Below are 16,564 nucleotides of genomic sequence, written 5' to 3' on the forward strand. Positions count from 1 at the left end.
TAGCATTGCTGATTCATTGGACATGAACCTGGGCCAACTCTGGGAGATAGGGAGGGACAGAGAGGCCTGGCAGGCTGCAGTCCACAGGGCTGCGAAGAATCGGACTCGACTGGGTGACTGAACAGCAGCAAGGCTCGTTAGTACCAACCAGGCGATCCTAGGTTGAATAAAGTTTACATTCTTGTGGGGTTGAAACAACCGCTAAGTTAGTTATTCAATTTTGCTTTGTTAACCCGAGGCTTAGCACAGCTGACTCCATTTGGCACCTGTTTTCTTTTTATCGGGGTGATGAAATAGCTCTAGGATGTGGTGACAGTCACACAATCTTGTGAGTGCACCTAATGTCACTGAATTATATCTATACTTTGAAAGGATTAAAATGGTAAAATTTATGTTACGTATATTTATTTTACCACAGCAATCGTGTCCGACTCTTTGAAACCCATGGACTATAGACTGCCCGGCTCCTCTGTCCATGGGATTCTCCAGGCAAGAATACTGGAGTGGGTAACTATTCCTTTCTCCAGGGGATCTTCCCTACCTAGGGATCGAACGGGTCTCCTACATTGCAGACGGATTCTTTACTGTTTGACCTACCAGGGAACCCCATTATTAAATAATAATAATATTTATTATAAATAACTATATGTTATGAAACCATAGCCATAATCATTAGATGATAATTACAATTTATTATTGTAAATAATTGCCTTCTAATTGTGGCACTGGAGAAGACTTCTGAGAGTCCCTTGGACTGCAAGGAGATCAAACCAGTCAATTCTAAAGGAAATCGATCCTGAATATTCATTGGAAGGACTGTTTCTGAAGCTGAAACTCTGTGTTTTGGCCACCTGAAGTGAAGAGCTGACTCACTGGAAAAGCCCCTGATGCTGGGAAAGATTGAAGGCAAAAGGAGAAGGAGGCAACAGAGGATGGAATGGTTGGGTAGCATCACCAACTCAGTGGACATGAATCTGAGCAAACTCCAGTAGGTAGCGGAGGACAGAGGAGCCTAGCATGCTATTGTCCATGGGGTGGCAAAGAATTGGACGCAACTTCCGGACTGAACAACAACAACAAATTACTCAATAATAAATGCGAAGAACAAGTGAAAAAAAAAAAAAAACAACCCAGAATTTGCCAAGGAGAAGTGAGGAGAAAGGTTACATAGAGCCACTGTAAGGCCTCCGGCTTTTATACTGCCCCGGCAGATAAGTTGTAGGTGAGGTTCTTCTGACAAACTGTGTATTGATAAACACCCCCTGTCGGACACAACTTGGCGCCTGAACAACGACGTGATTGGTCCCTCGTTTCAGTTCTGGCCTTCACCCACCAACAGCGAGATTGAGTTCAGTGACCCAAATGGAGGTTATCTGTGGGCACCCTTTGCCCAGCTCTGTAGGTTGAGGGGAGGCTGGATGTAAGCTGGCTCTGCAGGCGCTGGGAGTGGACTTTGAGCTCAGGTGTGGACCCATCAAGGGGCGGTGTTAAGGCTATGGGCGTGGCTGTTGGTTAGATTAAACCCTCATTGGGCGTAGCTAGGGAGAGAGGCGGGGTGGAACGCTTGACTGGCAGTGTGGGCGGGGCTAAAGCCCAGGCTTCTAATAGCTGCCCCCGGAAAAACCCCCTCGGTCCTAGGTCGGGTGATCTGTTGGTTGGGGTTGTGATGGAGGCGGAGTGGGACGCGCTGAGAGTGCTGGGAGCGGTTACAGCCCTGTTCCTGCTGCTGTGGGCGACCTGGGCTGTGGGCTCCACAGTCTATGTGCATCTGTTGCCTCAGGCACGTCGGAGCAACCACTGGCTCCGGGCGCACGGGGCCTGGGCAGGTAAGGAAGAAGGGCTCTGCACTAAGCAGGTAGAGGCGGGGCAGCAGAAACACGGACAGATGACCGGTGAGGACCCCTAGTCAGGGCAGAGGCCAGGGACCCCTGGAAGCATGAAGGGTGAAGGCTGGACATGTATGAAGTCCTCCAACCTGTCCGAGGTGTCAGAGCCCCTTGCTGATGAAAGAGGAGGACGAAAAGCAGGAGGGTTGGGTCTCAGTGAGGGGGGTTCCCAGAAAAGGTGCAAAAAGGGACAAGAGGGACATGAAGTGGATGACGGGGGTAGGAGAGGGTGGGGATCCCCTCCTGCCCTTTCCTCCTCTCCTTTCTAGTGGTAACAGGAGCCACCAGCGGCATCGGCAAGGCTTACGCACATGAGGTGAGCCAGGGCTTGGGGTGGGTGATGGGAGGGCTTCTCCTGTTTGTCTGTTGTCAGCTAACTCTATCAGACTGAGAATGCTGTGCTCTCTCTGGTTCCCGCAGACATCCTCTCCAGGGAGCCTTTCCTCTGCTCCCCAGGTGGGGGCAGGAATCTATTCATTCAAAACATATTTATATAGCACCTCCATGCACCAGGCATCTTCTAGATGCTAGGAGGTACAACAGTAAACAAAAGAGATTTTTCTTAAAAAATCAAAAGAACTTGTCTTCTGGAAGCTTATGTTGTAGTGAGGGGAGATAGGTGTAAGATAAACAAATGAAATGTATAGTGTGTCAAGTACTGGAATAGTTGCCATTTCCTTCTCCAGGAGATCTTCCTGACCCAGGGATTGAACCCAGGTCTCCTGCATTGCAGGTGGTTTCTCTACTGCTTGAGCCACCAGGGAAGCCCATCAAATGGTTACAAGAGTTAAAGAGAGGGAATTCTGTGGTGGTCTAGTGGTTAAGACTGTGCTTCCACTGCAGGGGGCAAGGATTCCATCTCTGGTCCTGTCGGGGAACTAAGATCCCACATGCCACACGGTGTGGCCAAAAAAAGAAAGAAAGACATAGATTTAAAATTTTAAAAAGTTAAAAATAAATCAAGGAAGGAGAAGAGGGAGCCCTGGAGATGTGCAGGTTCCAATTTTTATATAGGGTAATCAAATGTGTCACTGAGAAGACAGCATTGGGCAAAGATGAGAAGGAGATGAGGGATGGAGTCTTGTGAATAACTGGGAGAAGGAATTTCCGGGGAGAAGAAATCACCAGTGCAAAGCCCTGCGGTAGGGAGCATCACTTGTTGGAGAAGCAAGAAAAGGCCGGCTGTGATTGTATCAGAGTCACAAGGAGAGAGGAGCAGTAGGACATGAGGGCAGAAATGCAATTTCAGGACAGATCATGGGGAATCTGGTAGGTTATTGTGGAGACTTTAACATCTACTGAGTGAGATGTGTTTTGAAGAGGGATATGATACTATAGGGGGTGAGGATGCAAGCAGGGAGATTCTGCTTATGCATGCTCTTGCAAAATCCAAGCAAGAGATCTTGATGATTCATCCAAGTGTGATCACATCGGGGCATGAGAAGTACTTGCACTTAGGTTTTATTGAATTATCAGCTCGTTTATTTTGGCTGTGCCAGGTCTTAGTTGACCTGCAGCAAATTCCCTTAGCACAGGGAACCTTTGATCTTCATTGCAACATGCTGCATCTATTAATTGCAGCATATGAGACCTAGTTCCCTGACCAGGAATCAAACCTTGGCCCGCTGCACTGGGAGCACAAGAGTCTTAGCCACTGGGTCACCAGAGAAGTTCCAAATTTCGGATTGATTTTGACATCAGTGCTCATGGATTCTTTACCAGCTGAGCCACAAGGGAAGCCCAAGAACAGTGGAGTGGGTAGCCTATCCCTTCTCCAGCAGATCTTCCCAACCCAGGAATCAAACCAGGGTCTCCTGCTTTACAGGTGGATTTTTTTTACCAACGGAGCTATAAGGGAAGACTTGTACTGACAAGATTTATTCTAAAGATTGGATGTAGAGTATGACTCCAAACCTCTGACCTTATATAAACTGAAAATTTGCTAAACCCACTGAGTTTTTGTAACCATTTTGTAGATTTCTTGAGATTTTCTATGTAGACAGACGTGTCATCCATGTACAGAGACAATGTCATTTCTTCTTTCCAATCTGCATACATTTTATTTCTTTTCTCTGCCTTATTGTACTGCCCAGGAAATTAAATAGGACATTTAGAGAAGGGGTAAGAGGTAACATCCTTGCTTTGTTCCTGTTCTTAGAGGAAAAGTATTCAGTTTTCAACCATTCAGCATAATATTAGGTTTTTAAAATTCATGTATGTGTGTATGTATTTATTTATAGGACCTTTATAAGGTCAAGAGAGGCCATTTCTATACCTAGGTTGCTAAGAGGTTTTTTTTTGTTTTTTTTTTTTATCATGGATAGTTGGCTTTTGTCAGGTAATTCTTCTGTCTGTTAAGGTGATCATATGGTTTTCCTTCTTTAGTCTGATTATATGGTAAATTACATCAATTGATTTTGCAAAAGATGAACTAACCCTGCATTCCTGCAATAAATCCCAGCTTGAGCATTACCTCTTATCATTTTCTATATTGCTGGACTTGATTTACTCATATTTCATTGAGAACTTTTGTGTCTAAGTTTATGAGAGATATTAGTTTGTAGTTTTCTTGTCATCTTTGTTTGATTTTTGCTATTAGGATAATGCTGACCTCATAAAATAAATTACTTATAGGATCTGTGACCAGAATACCTCAAAGCATGGAGCTGCCATTACTGCAATGGAGTTGAACTGAGGAGAGGACCACGTTTGGGGGAAGTGGAAAGGAGTCTAGTTTTGGGCATTCTAAGTTTGACGTTTTGGACAGTCTATCTTCCTTGGTGGCTCAGATGATAAAGAGTCTGCCTGCAATGTGAGAGACCCAGGTTTGATCCTTGGGTTGGGAAGATCCCCTGGAATAGGAAATGGCAACCTCCAATATTCCTGCCTGGGAAATCCCATGGACAGAGGAGCCTGGCGGGCTATATAGTCCATGGGGTTGCAAAGAGTTGGACATGACTAAGCGACTAACACACACATTTGAGATACCAGTTAGGTATCCGAGTTGTGAAGTTCCAGAAGTTGGAAATGCCATTCTGGAGTTCAGAATGGGTGGAGATAGAAATTGGAGCATCAACATCATAACAATGCCATTTAAAGTCCTAAGACTAGGGGTCCTCCCTGTGATCCAGCAGTAAAGAATCCATTTGCTAGTGCAGGAGACATGAGTTTGATCCCTGGTCTGGGAAGATCTCACACGCTGAGGAGCAACTAAGTCCATGCCTCACAACTACTGAGCTTGTGCCCTAGAGCCTGGAAGCCACAGGTACTGAGCCCATATCCTGCAACTACTGAAGCCCATGTGCCTATAGCCTGTGCTCTCCAACTAGAGAAGCCACCAGGAAGAGAGACCCGAGCACTGCACCTAGAGTGTAGCCCCTGCCTGCCACCACTAGAGAAAAGCCTGCACTACAGTGAAAACCCAGCACAGCCAAAAATAAAATACATAATATTGTAAAAAATAAAGTCCCAATACTAGATGAGATGCCCATGGTAGTGGATGTGGATGGAGAAGGGGAGCACAGTCTGAATCCCCCCAAAGTGCTCCAGTGGAGCACTCAAAGTTAAGACGCAGGGAAGATGAGGCACAAGATCTGAGCCAGAGCAGGAGGGAATCCAAGGTTGGAAGAGCTGTCTTGGAAGCCAGGGAAAGAACGTTGCCTGGAGGAGGGGGTGATGAACGTGTCAGCTAGTGCTGGGAGGTGCTGAGAACGGCACTGGGTTTACCACCGTGGAAGTTACTGTTGACCAGAGTGGTTTGGGTGGCACAGTGGGGGCAGGAGTCCAACTGGAATGGGTACAAGCAGCCCGGGAGAGAGCCAGGGTAAGCAGTTCTTAGAATGTTGAGTAAAGTGGGGTGGCGTGATGAGAAATGGGGGAATACCGAAACAAAGACCTTCTGGCAGGTCTGCACGTTGGATGGGAATCATCCAGAAAAGAGAGAGCGTGATGCAGGGGGAAAATGGGAGAAACCTGCAGCGATGTCCCGAGCGGGCACGAAGGCAGGGGAGGCTAGTTGCTGTTTAGTCACTAAGTCGTGTCCGACTCTGTTGTGACCTATGTACTGTAGCCCTCCAGGACCCTCTGTCCATGGGATTTCCCAGGCAAGAATACTTCATTCAGTGCACCCTGGACTGTGTGCTGTCCTTTCAGCTAGCCAGCCTTTGCGCAAGGGCCTGCGCTTGCTGTTCCTTCTGCCTGGAATAGTCTGGCCCCAGAATGCATGCTCCGCGAGGGCCGACTTCCCTTATTTCTCTTTGTTCACCTCTGCATCCGCAGCGGCTACAACAGCGCAGCACGCTGTCAGCGCACAGTAAATAATTGTGGCTTTCGTGAATAAATAAACGAATGCATCTCCTGCAGCTCGCCCGGAGAGGTCTGAACGTCGTCCTCATCAGTCGAGACCTGAGCAAGTTGAAGCGCGAGGCAAGGAGATAGGTGAGTAAAGGAAAGGAGGGGAGCTCAGAAACGCGGCCCTCCTGGCTCACCGGCTGAGGTTTGACGGGGTGTGGTCGGGGCGTGGTCGAAGGCGTGGTCGGGGCAGGTGCAGGGAGCACGCTCCCACTGCCTCTGCGGCCTGCGAAGGATGGGGTAAGGACCTGGGGCTGAACTGAGACTGGAGTGAGATGCAGGCAGAGATGAGTTACAGCCAAAAGCCTGGCTCCCACTCCGCCTCTGCCCCTCAACCCCTCACACACTTCCCAGAGCGACTTTACGGCAAAAGTACACGAGTGATTCAGGTGGATTTCACCGGGGGCTTGGAAATCTACGAGACCATTGAGGCGGGACTGAAGGACCTGGAGATCGGAGTATTGGGTATGTCCCCGTACCCGTTGGGAGAAGCGCTGCTCTCAGCCGCCCTCGGGCTCACCCTGACCCTGGAACACTCTCCTGGCAAACACTCCCCTTTGGCCCCGCCCGGTGTCCCAGGGACTGTTGGAGTGACACAAGCACTTTGTCCCCTCTCATTCAGTAAACAACGTGGGCCAAAAATATACAACCCACTTGCGTAGACTGCTCGACTGTGAGGAGGACGTCGGCAAAGTGAGTAACACCGAGAACTAGTCCGCGGGACATCCGTCTTACACTGCTCCCTCTGTTGGAAAACCTCGCGCAGTACACGAGCTTGATTAAGTGGAGAGCTAGGAATCTATGCTCTCCTTCCATGGGGCGCCCTTCTGCAGTGCTCAACCAGGACCACTGTCTAAATTGAGTCTGGTTCTGCCCATTTTATATTCTCCGGTGCTAACTTTCTGGAGAAATGAGGGACTTCCCTGGCGTGCTTCCAGTGAAGGGGGGGTGGGCCGGGGTTGTGGGTTCTGTCTGTGGTCAGGGAAATAAGATCTCATGTGGCCGACAGTGTGGCCAAAAAAAGAGTAGGGGGCGGGGAATGAGCCACGTGGAAAAATCAGCGCCTCAGTCTCATATCTATAAAATGGGAATCAGTGTTTTTTTGCTGACCTCGTAGAGCTGATAAGATATCAGCTGATAAGACAACATAATGCGCATAAACCTAAGTTGTATGCTCCGTAAATGAGGGCTATTATTATTAAATATAGGAGATCAGGATGGCTTTTAAATTCTCTATTGTTAGTTCTAATCATGTTAGTTTAAGACGTCTGTTGTGGGAGTGGGTCCAGTAAAAGTATCTAAGGCGTTGATAAGACTAGGGAGTGGGGGCACTCTCCGTCCCCCTTCTGATGTCTGTCAGAAGCTTTCCCTGTCCCTTTATCACATTAACAAAACTTTGCTATACACACACACACAAATAAATAAATTCTAAATATTATTATTTCAGAAAGAATGCATAAGGGAGTGGGAGGGAGGTCCAAGAGGGAGGGGATATATGTATACACAGAGCTGATTCACTTCGTTGTGCAGCAGAAACTAACACAACAATGTAAAGCAATTATGCTCCAATAAAAATTAATCTGTGATAACAGAAGTCAGAAAAGAAAAAGAAGGCATAGGCTCATTTTAGAAAATGCAAGGAGAATCAGCCTGTGTATTCTGCCTCTGGTATTAGAGGAAGCTGTGACTGAAGACTAACCCTGCAAATGAGAACGAGTAGGAGAGCTGGATAAAATAGTTTTAAAATAACTGTTTGAAGGCATCAACCTACTAAGTCAATGAGGAATTGTCACATCAAGATTTGAGGGAAGAGAGAATCCAAGAGAGGTGAGATCTGACGTTTGAAGCAACATTCCCCTTCAACATGGATAGTGTTTGGAGCTGCAACAAATAACATAGCACGAAGCTTTGGAAACTATCTCAGATTTTAGGTTGGAATCCTGAACACTGTAATCCAGGAGTTAGGGTGATGTAGGTTTCATAGGCCCTGGAAGAGGGCATGGGAACCCACTCCAGTATCCTTGCCTGGAGAATCCCATGGACGGAGGAGCCTGGTCCAGCGGGTCACAAAGACTTGGAGATGACTGAGCGACTAAGCACAGCACAGCAGCAGGTTTCATAGGAACTGAAGCCAACTCTCAGATGATCTTAATTCCACTGGGATTATGTGGATCTGATATTTTGGCATCCCCTAGTTTAGCTACCTGGGAGACGCAAACCCAAACCATTTTTAGAGAAAAACAATGTAGTCCAGAGACTCAAATTAGCAGTTAAGTTTTTTTAATATTAAATATTCAGCACCAAAAAAATATAACCAGGAGTATTAGAAGAAAATTCATGATTGAACACAAGAGAAATAATAGATAATATAGCAAGGTCCACATGGAGCCAGGGTAATGGAAATATCAGCATTTCATTTTAAAAAAAATTGTGACATATATAACATAAAACTTGCCATTTTAAAGTTTGCAACTTCGTGGCATTAAATACATTCACAATGTAGTACAGCCATCACCACTGTGTATTTCCAAAACTTTTCCATCATCCCAAACAGAAGCTCATTAAGCAGTAAAGTTAAATACAGGACCTGTAAGTTAAACAGGTCCTATTAAGCAGTATCTCCACATTCTTCCCTATTCCCTGGTAACATCTATTTCTACTTTTCTGTGTCTATAAGCTTGCTAATTCTAGATACCTCATACAGGAGAAATCACAGAATAGTTTTCCTTTGGTGTCTGGCTTATTTCAGTTAGCATGTTTTCAACTTCATCTGTGTTGTTAGCAAATATCAGAATTTCATTCTTTTTCTGTTCTTTGCTTTTAAGTTATGGGAAATATATATAACTTAAATTTTGTCATTTTGACTCTTATGTGTGCAGTTCAGTGGTATTGTGTACACTCAGACTGATGTGAAACAATCCCCTCCATCCATCTCCAGAACTTTTTCAGCTCTCTGCCTGTTGAACAGTAACCCCCAGTTCCTAACTACCTACAGGTCCTGGAAACCACCATTCTGTCTCTATGAATTTGCCTATTCTAGGTGCCTCCTATAAGTGGAATCATACTGTATTTATTCTTTTGGGCCTTGTTTGTTTCACTTAGCATAGTATTTTCAGGGTCCATCCATGTCACAGCCTGTGTCCCAATTTTCTTTTTAAGGCTGAATAATATTCCATCATATGTATTAATATGTATCACCCTTTATCTCTACACTGTTGATAGATACTTGGGTTGTTTCCACCTATTGGCTGTTGTGAATAATGCTGCTATGAACCGTTGATGTACCAATATCTGTTGAGTACCTGCTTTTTATTCCCCAAATTTTAAACTTTTTATTTTGTATTGGGGTATAGCCAATTAGCAATGTTCTGGTAGTTTCAGGTGAGCAGTGAAGGGACTCAGCCATACATAGACATGTATCCATTCTTCCCCAAACTCCCCTCCCATTCAAGCTGGCACATAACATTGAACAGAGTTCCACATACTATACGATAGGTCCTTGTTGGTTATCCATTTTAAATACAGCAGTGTTGGGTTTTAGTTCAGTTCAGTCGCTCAGTCATGTCCGACTCTTTGCGACCCCATGACTCGCAGCACGCCAGGACTCCCTGTCCATTACCAACTCCTGGAGTTTACTCAGACTCATGCCCATCGAGTCCGTGATGCCATCCAGCCATCTCATCCTCGGTTGTCCCCTTCTCCTGCCCCCAAGCCCTCCCAGCATCAGAATCTTCCAATGAGTCAACTCTTCACATGAGGTGGCCAAAGTACTGAAGTTCAGCTTTAGCATCATTCCTTCCAAAGAAATCCCAGGGCTGATCTCCTTCAGAATGGACTGGTTGGATCTCCTTGCAGTCCAATGGGCTCTCAAGAGTCTTCTCCAACACCACAGTTCAAAAGCATCAATTCTTCGGCGCTCAGCCTTCTTCACAGTCCAACTCTCACATCCATACATGACCACAGAAAAAACCATAGCCTTGACTAGACAGACCTTTCTTGGCAAAGTAATGTCTCTGCTTTTGAATATACTATCTAGGTTGGTCATAACTTTTCTTCCAAGGAGTAAGTGTCTTTTAATTTGATGGCTGCAGTCACCATCTGCAGTGATTTTGGAGCCCCCCAAAATAAAGTCTGACACTGTTTCCACTGTTTCCCCATCTATTTCCCATGAAGTGATGGGACCGGATGCCATGATCTTCATTTTCTGAATGTTGAGCTTTAAGCCAACTTTTTCACTCTCCTCTTTCACTTTCATCAAGAGGCTTTTAGTGTTGGGTACCTGCTTTTAATTCTTTTGGGCATATACCCAGAAGTGGAAATGATGGATGCAAGATTAGTCTGGCTAATATCAGGGTCCCTTGAGATTTCATATGAATTTTGGGCAGGGTTTTTCTTTCTGCAAAATATGCTACTAGGATTTTAATAGCAGTTGAATTGAATCTTTTAAAAAATATTTTATTTATTTATTTGGTTGCGCTGGGTCTTAGTTGCGGCTGTGGGATCTTTTAGTTCGGCCTGTGGGTTCTAGTTCCTTGACCAGGGATTGACCTGGCCCCCTGTATTGCTAGTGTAGAGTCTTAGCCACTGGACCACCAAGGAAGTCCCAATACTTCCTTTATGTGAGTAGAAGCTAAAGATTTGTGTTCAGTTTTTACTCTAAGATTTGCGCACTTTGGTATGTATATGGTATGCATTTATAAATAGTTTACTGATCAGAAAATCCAAAGAGAGACGTTTACGAAAAGGTGAAAATCTCCCTTCTCCCTTCAATCTTATTCCCCACAAGTGCCCCGCAGTTTAAAATAGTGATAGAGTTTTCTCTTTATGCCTACAGAAGGATGTATATGTAATTTTTATCCAAATGGCGGCAGCCTATTGTTCTGCACTTTACCTTTCACAAGTAGACATGTATCTTGGGGATCATTTTAATCAGAATAATTAGCTGATCCATTCTTTTTACTTGTTGTTCAGTGGTCTATCCATGGGCTACCCAGTGTTTATTTAGTCATCCCAGTATTGATGGATATTCAGGCTGTTTCCTGGTATATCTGACTACAAATTGTTATAATGTGTATTTTTGGACCTATGCATTCCCCACATATGTGAGTATCTTAGAAAGGAATACATTTCCAGAAGTGGAGTCGATGCGTCGAAGTTTATGTGTATTTTAAATTCTAGTAGATGCAACTTTTAAAAACTGTGCTCCACATTAAAAGAAAAGTAAGCTAGAAAATATGGGAGTTGTGGCAGAGTTGTGGTGAAGGAAAGGACTGATTGGTTCCATTTTCTTCCCCTAGAAACTCCAGGATATTATAAACTGCAACATGCTGTCTGTGGCCCAGGTGAGTCAGGGCTAGGAGGGACTGGGTTCAGAGTCAGCGTAGCTCTGACCACTCTGGGTGGTCCTCAATATCCCCCAGTACTGGACTTGGCATGGAGGCAGTGCTAGCGGAATAGTCCCTGATGGAAAGTAGGGGGACAGGAGTGAACTTGAGGAGGGGCCCGGAGTCTGGGCAGGTGAAAGCAGTGGAAAGAAGGAAAGACAGGATCCTCTTCATTCCTCCTGCAGATGACTAGAATCCTCCTGCCCCAAATGGTCAGCAGGTAAGAGGCAGTCTCTTTGTCTTTCACTCTGGATCTTTCCCATCCAACCTCTGCCTATTTCTATTCCCCAGCTCTCCCATTTACATTTCCACCTCTTCCCTATCTCTCTGATCTTTCTGGTTAGCACAGCGACTAAAGGGGGGGGAGGTGGGTAAATCACTAGGACCCTCTCTTCCCCATTGGCAGTGACTGCCTTCCAACTAATGCTTCCTCCTCCAGGGGCAAAGGCATCATCATCAACATATCTTCAGTAGCTGACAGGAAGCCCTATCCATATTTAGCAGTGTATGCGGCCACCAAGGTACCCAGACCCACAGACCGGGCACTGGCTGGCTGGCATGCTGTCATTCCTACAGTAGCCCTTAATTTTGGCCCTGAAGATTATGGCGGAAAAGACCCGAATGCTTGCGTGTGTGTGTGTGTGTGTGTGTGTGTGTGTGTGTGAGATGTATCACCAGAGTCTGAGGCTATTAATAGGACAGATATCTCAGGCACAGTCCAGTGGGCAAGTCAGATTTTGTGTTCTTTTTTTAAGAGAAAAGAAAGCTAGGATTTCGAGAACCTGTGCGGTGGGAGGAGGGAATACACAGGGACTGGCGCGGCTGGAATGGAGAGTGAGAGTATGGGAGCAAAAAGAGGGCTTAGAGCAAAGAAACTTTCAGGTGTTAAGGTGAGAACCTGAGCCGTGAGGGAGGGGCCCCTCCGGGAACGAGGGAATGTTCTAGGATACGGGACGGCACGCCGGGACAGGGGGCAGGCTGGAGGACTCCACGCGGAAAGCTCGTGGTCCTGGGACCCGCCTCTCCTTCTCCGCAGGCCTTTGTGCGAAGCTTCTCCGTGGCGGTGGGCACAGAGTACCGCTGCAAAGGTGTCATCGTGCAGGTGCCTGACTCCGGAGGGAAGGAGCTCGAGAGGGGCAGGAGGGGCAACTCACGAGGGGCGGGCTCTGAAGGAGGAGGAGCTTGGATTCAGTGGAGGCTCCTAGGAGCAGGGGCGGGCTGGGAATGAGGTGGGGGTGAGGTCAAAAAGCTTCGGTGGATGTAAATCAACTATACTTCAGTAAAATTTAAGAAAGAAAGGAAGGGAAGGGAGGGGAAAAAAGAAAAGAGGGAGAGAGAAGAAGGGAGGAAGGAAGGAAAAGAGAGAAAGAGGGAAGAAGGAAGGAAGAACCTTTTTTAAGAAAAAGTTTCCGTGGCACGAAAGTCACAAGGGGTGGGTTCTCGAGGGGGCGTGGCCCGGGAGGCGTGGTCCGCAAGAGCGGTAGGATTCAGGGATTCTCGGAGAGGGCCCGGGAGCTTAGGCTTGGGAGGGACGGGAGTTCTTATCTTGATCCCTTTCCTATCTGCAGACAGTGAGCCCCTTTTTGGTTGAAACAAATATGACCTATCCCTTGAGAAAGGGACTGCTTGTGGTGAGCGCCGAAGACTTCGCTCGGCAAGCATTGGACACGCTTGGCCTCACTTCCGAAACCACTGGGTGCCTCAGCCACGCTATTCAGGTGCTTCCCTGCGGACAGTCCTAGGATGCGAGCTGGATGGGACAGCCCCTGGTGCGGGTCCACTAGCCCTCAGAAAGGGGGAGACGGACAGAGAAGGGGAGGGCGCCCAGCCCGGGCTGGGGAGCCGGGAGAGGAGAGGGGAGACTCAAGAATGGGGCGTGTCTTGATCCTTGGTACTTCTCCTTCCCAGGATTTCCTGCTGACCATGCTCCTGCCCAGTTGGTTTTTTATGAGTCCAAGGGGATTTACTCTGTTGGAGAGCCTTAATGTAGCAGGATTCTTTTCTGAAAGAACTTGACTAAAGGCCTTGAAGGCGTGACCGCATGTCTGTCGCCCCCCCGCCCCCCGCCCCTTACCAGAGTCCTAAACCAGAACCGTTGTTAGGGAGACCGGACAAACAGACCAGTGGAACGGAATTGGTCTCCCAGATACCCGGACATTAGTGACAGCAGCAGCATCTCAACTCTCTGACAGCAAGATGGAGCTCTTAATATGTGCCGCTAAGACTAGATAGACATTTGGAGGAAAACAAATCCGCACACACACATACATAACATATATGTACAAATATAGCTTGTAGCAATGATAGGTGCACAATTTTGTGAAATACTAAAACCCGCTAAAATGTACACAATTAAAAAGGGTGAATTTTATGGTATGTGAATTAAATCTCAATAAAAATACTTTTAAAACAGAGAGCCCCTGTGTATGTATATATATATATTTATGTATAAAGTTGGATTTAGTTCTCACAACATGTACCTGCATAAACTCCAAATAAATTAGAAATCCCTAAATGGCTGTGTGAAAGTGGAAACACATCAACTAGAAGAATCCATGAATGAATTTCTTTCCATCTTGAAAGTGGGAGAATCTTTTATTATTAATATTGAAAATTAAAAGCAGAAAAAAAAATTGAACTGTGGTTAATGACATACAGGCTGAATTATTTAGGGAAAGTGTACTGATGTCTGCAGTTTACTTTGAAATGCATTGAAAAGTCAGATGGATAGAGTAAATAGAAATACAGTTAGACACGTATGGCAAAATGTTGGTAACAGAATCTAAGTGGTAGACACATGTACACCTCTTTCAACTTTCTTGCGTGTTTGAAATTTTCCATAATAAAACGTTGGGAGAAATCCAGGAGCAATCAAGTTAAATTTATAAATAAAACGACTTAAGCAGATTCATAAGTCACTTAAGATGGTATGCTTTTTATCACATTTCTGGTGAAGGACAGGCTCGGAACCCTGGAGAAGAAACGGACTTTTTTGAGGCGAAGCGCGGATGTAGACCATGGAAGAGCCGTCGTTCTTCGCCCGCCTTGGTGCGGGTGGTTGTGGGTAGCGCTCAGCGGAAGGAGGATAAACAAGGGCGGGCACCAAGCTGAGGCAGGAGGCGGTGGTGGCGCGATGTGGGTGGCGCTGCGGGCGTTTTGTGTCGGGAGCTGAACCTGGCCGAGGGGAACACAAGCTAACTCCGCCGCCATCCAGGACATCTACGGCCTAGAGGAAGTTACACACTGGTCGGCTTGTTCGTTATCTGTCGCCTGCCTCAGAAGTATTATCCCCACAGTTGGAAACCGTATCTTGGAAGGAAATTAAGCGAAACGCAATTTTGAGGTGTCTACCGTAATTTTCAAAAACTTTGAGCCAATTTTTAAAGATGTGTTTCAAAATCCATATGAAGCGCCACCAAAGTTACCACGAAGCAGGAAGCAGAGGAGTCCTTGCAGTGTTAAGGAGCTTTTTAATTTCTTTTGGACACTTTGTTTATACTGAGGATAATTTTCATATGATTGGAGATGATTTAGTAAACTCATCATTTCCTTCTGTGCTGCTTGGATCCGATTTTCGCCAGTGACATTATATGCTCAAATTGACGAGACTCCTTGAATTCATCTTTAAAGGTTTACCATCCTGATTTTCGTATTGCTGATTTTAGAGCTTCTGTATAGCCTGGCTGCATCACTGCTGTACTGTGTGAACTATAGCCAGAGGGATAAAGGAGCACTACTTTAAGCCATATGTTTCAAAACTATTTGACAGGAAGACTTTAAAGGAGAGAATGCCTCCTGGGCCTTTCCAGTTTACTGACAATAGCGAAGCAGTGAACACGGAGTGTGAAAAATATGTTTTAACTATTGGTGGTTATGATGAGAAGCTCTTTTGGGGAGAATATGCAGAAGAGGAAATAAACTCCTGGAAGGTTCACTGGTGATGCCCTGTTCGGAAATTGACAACCCAGACTACTGTGGAGTGCAACCATCAACAATACTTTGAAACAAACATTATTTATACCTTCTACCCCACTGACAGGACAGCAGTATTTAAGAGAAAAAGTAGCAGTCATTAACTCCTGTTGCTTCAGTCACTCAAAGTATGAGCTGATTACAGAGTATTGTGGCTGGATTGAAAAGTGCACCAAGTAACCAAGTTACAAATATTTTTGAGTCTTGTTTGTGTAATCCAAGGGAAAACATAATGAAACTAGTGAGAGAGACTCTGCCAACACTATACTCAATCAACAGATGAGCAGCCAGAATCTTGCATAGACTTCGCTGTAAACAAACAGGAACTTGCAGAAATTTTGTATTATAAAATATGAGAGACTGCAATGGTTCAGGCAACAGACTTCATGGAATAGACATGTCAGTTATTTTAGAGCAGGATATATATTTTTCATCATTCCCTGATGGCCTATTGTTTCAAAATGGTCCTCTTTGCCTATAGCTCACTTCATACTTTTCTCTGGATTACTGAAGTTTTTAATCTGTGGCCATTTTATTTTTGTAAGGTTATAGAGGTGGTGGAGTGACAATGGCAACAGTGTCAGACTTTATTTTCTTGGGCTCCAAAATCACTGTAGATGGTGACTGCAGCCATGAAATTAAAGGATGCTTGCTCCTTGGAAGAAAAGCTATGACAAAGCTAGACAGCATATTAAAAAGCAGACATTAACTTTGCCGACAAAGGTTCGTCTAGTCAAAGCTATGGTTTTTCCAGTAGTTATGTATGGATATGAGAGTTGGACCATATAGAAAGCTGAGCGCCTAAGAATTGATGGTTTTTTTTTTTTTTTTAGAATTGATGCTTTTGAACTGTGGTGTTGGAGAAGACTCTTGGGAGTCCCTTGGACTGCAAGGAGATCAAACCAGTCAGTCCTAGAGGAAATCAGTCCCCTGGAAAGACTGATGCTGAAGCTGAAACTCCAGTACTTTGGC

General features: G+C 45.6%; 1 protein-coding gene and 1 pseudogene across 1 annotated transcript; both read left to right on the forward strand.

The window, feature by feature from the left end:
- On the forward strand, positions 1,587-14,036 carry LOC102169696 (very-long-chain 3-oxoacyl-CoA reductase-B). The gene is given in 11 exon segments (XM_018062587.1): positions 1,587-1,826; positions 2,156-2,202; positions 6,249-6,327; positions 6,591-6,701; positions 6,859-6,929; positions 11,534-11,578; positions 11,806-11,840; positions 12,060-12,141; positions 12,657-12,722; positions 13,189-13,338; positions 13,529-14,036. Coding segments are annotated over 11 exon segments (954 nt in total). The 5' UTR covers positions 1,587-1,666; the 3' UTR covers positions 13,637-14,036.
- Positions 14,638-16,185, forward strand: LOC102186990 (annotated as a pseudogene).

The sequence above is a fragment of the Capra hircus genome, chromosome 18, assembly GCF_001704415.2.
Source record: "Capra hircus breed San Clemente chromosome 18, ASM170441v1, whole genome shotgun sequence".
NCBI lineage: Eukaryota > Metazoa > Chordata > Mammalia > Artiodactyla > Bovidae > Capra > Capra hircus.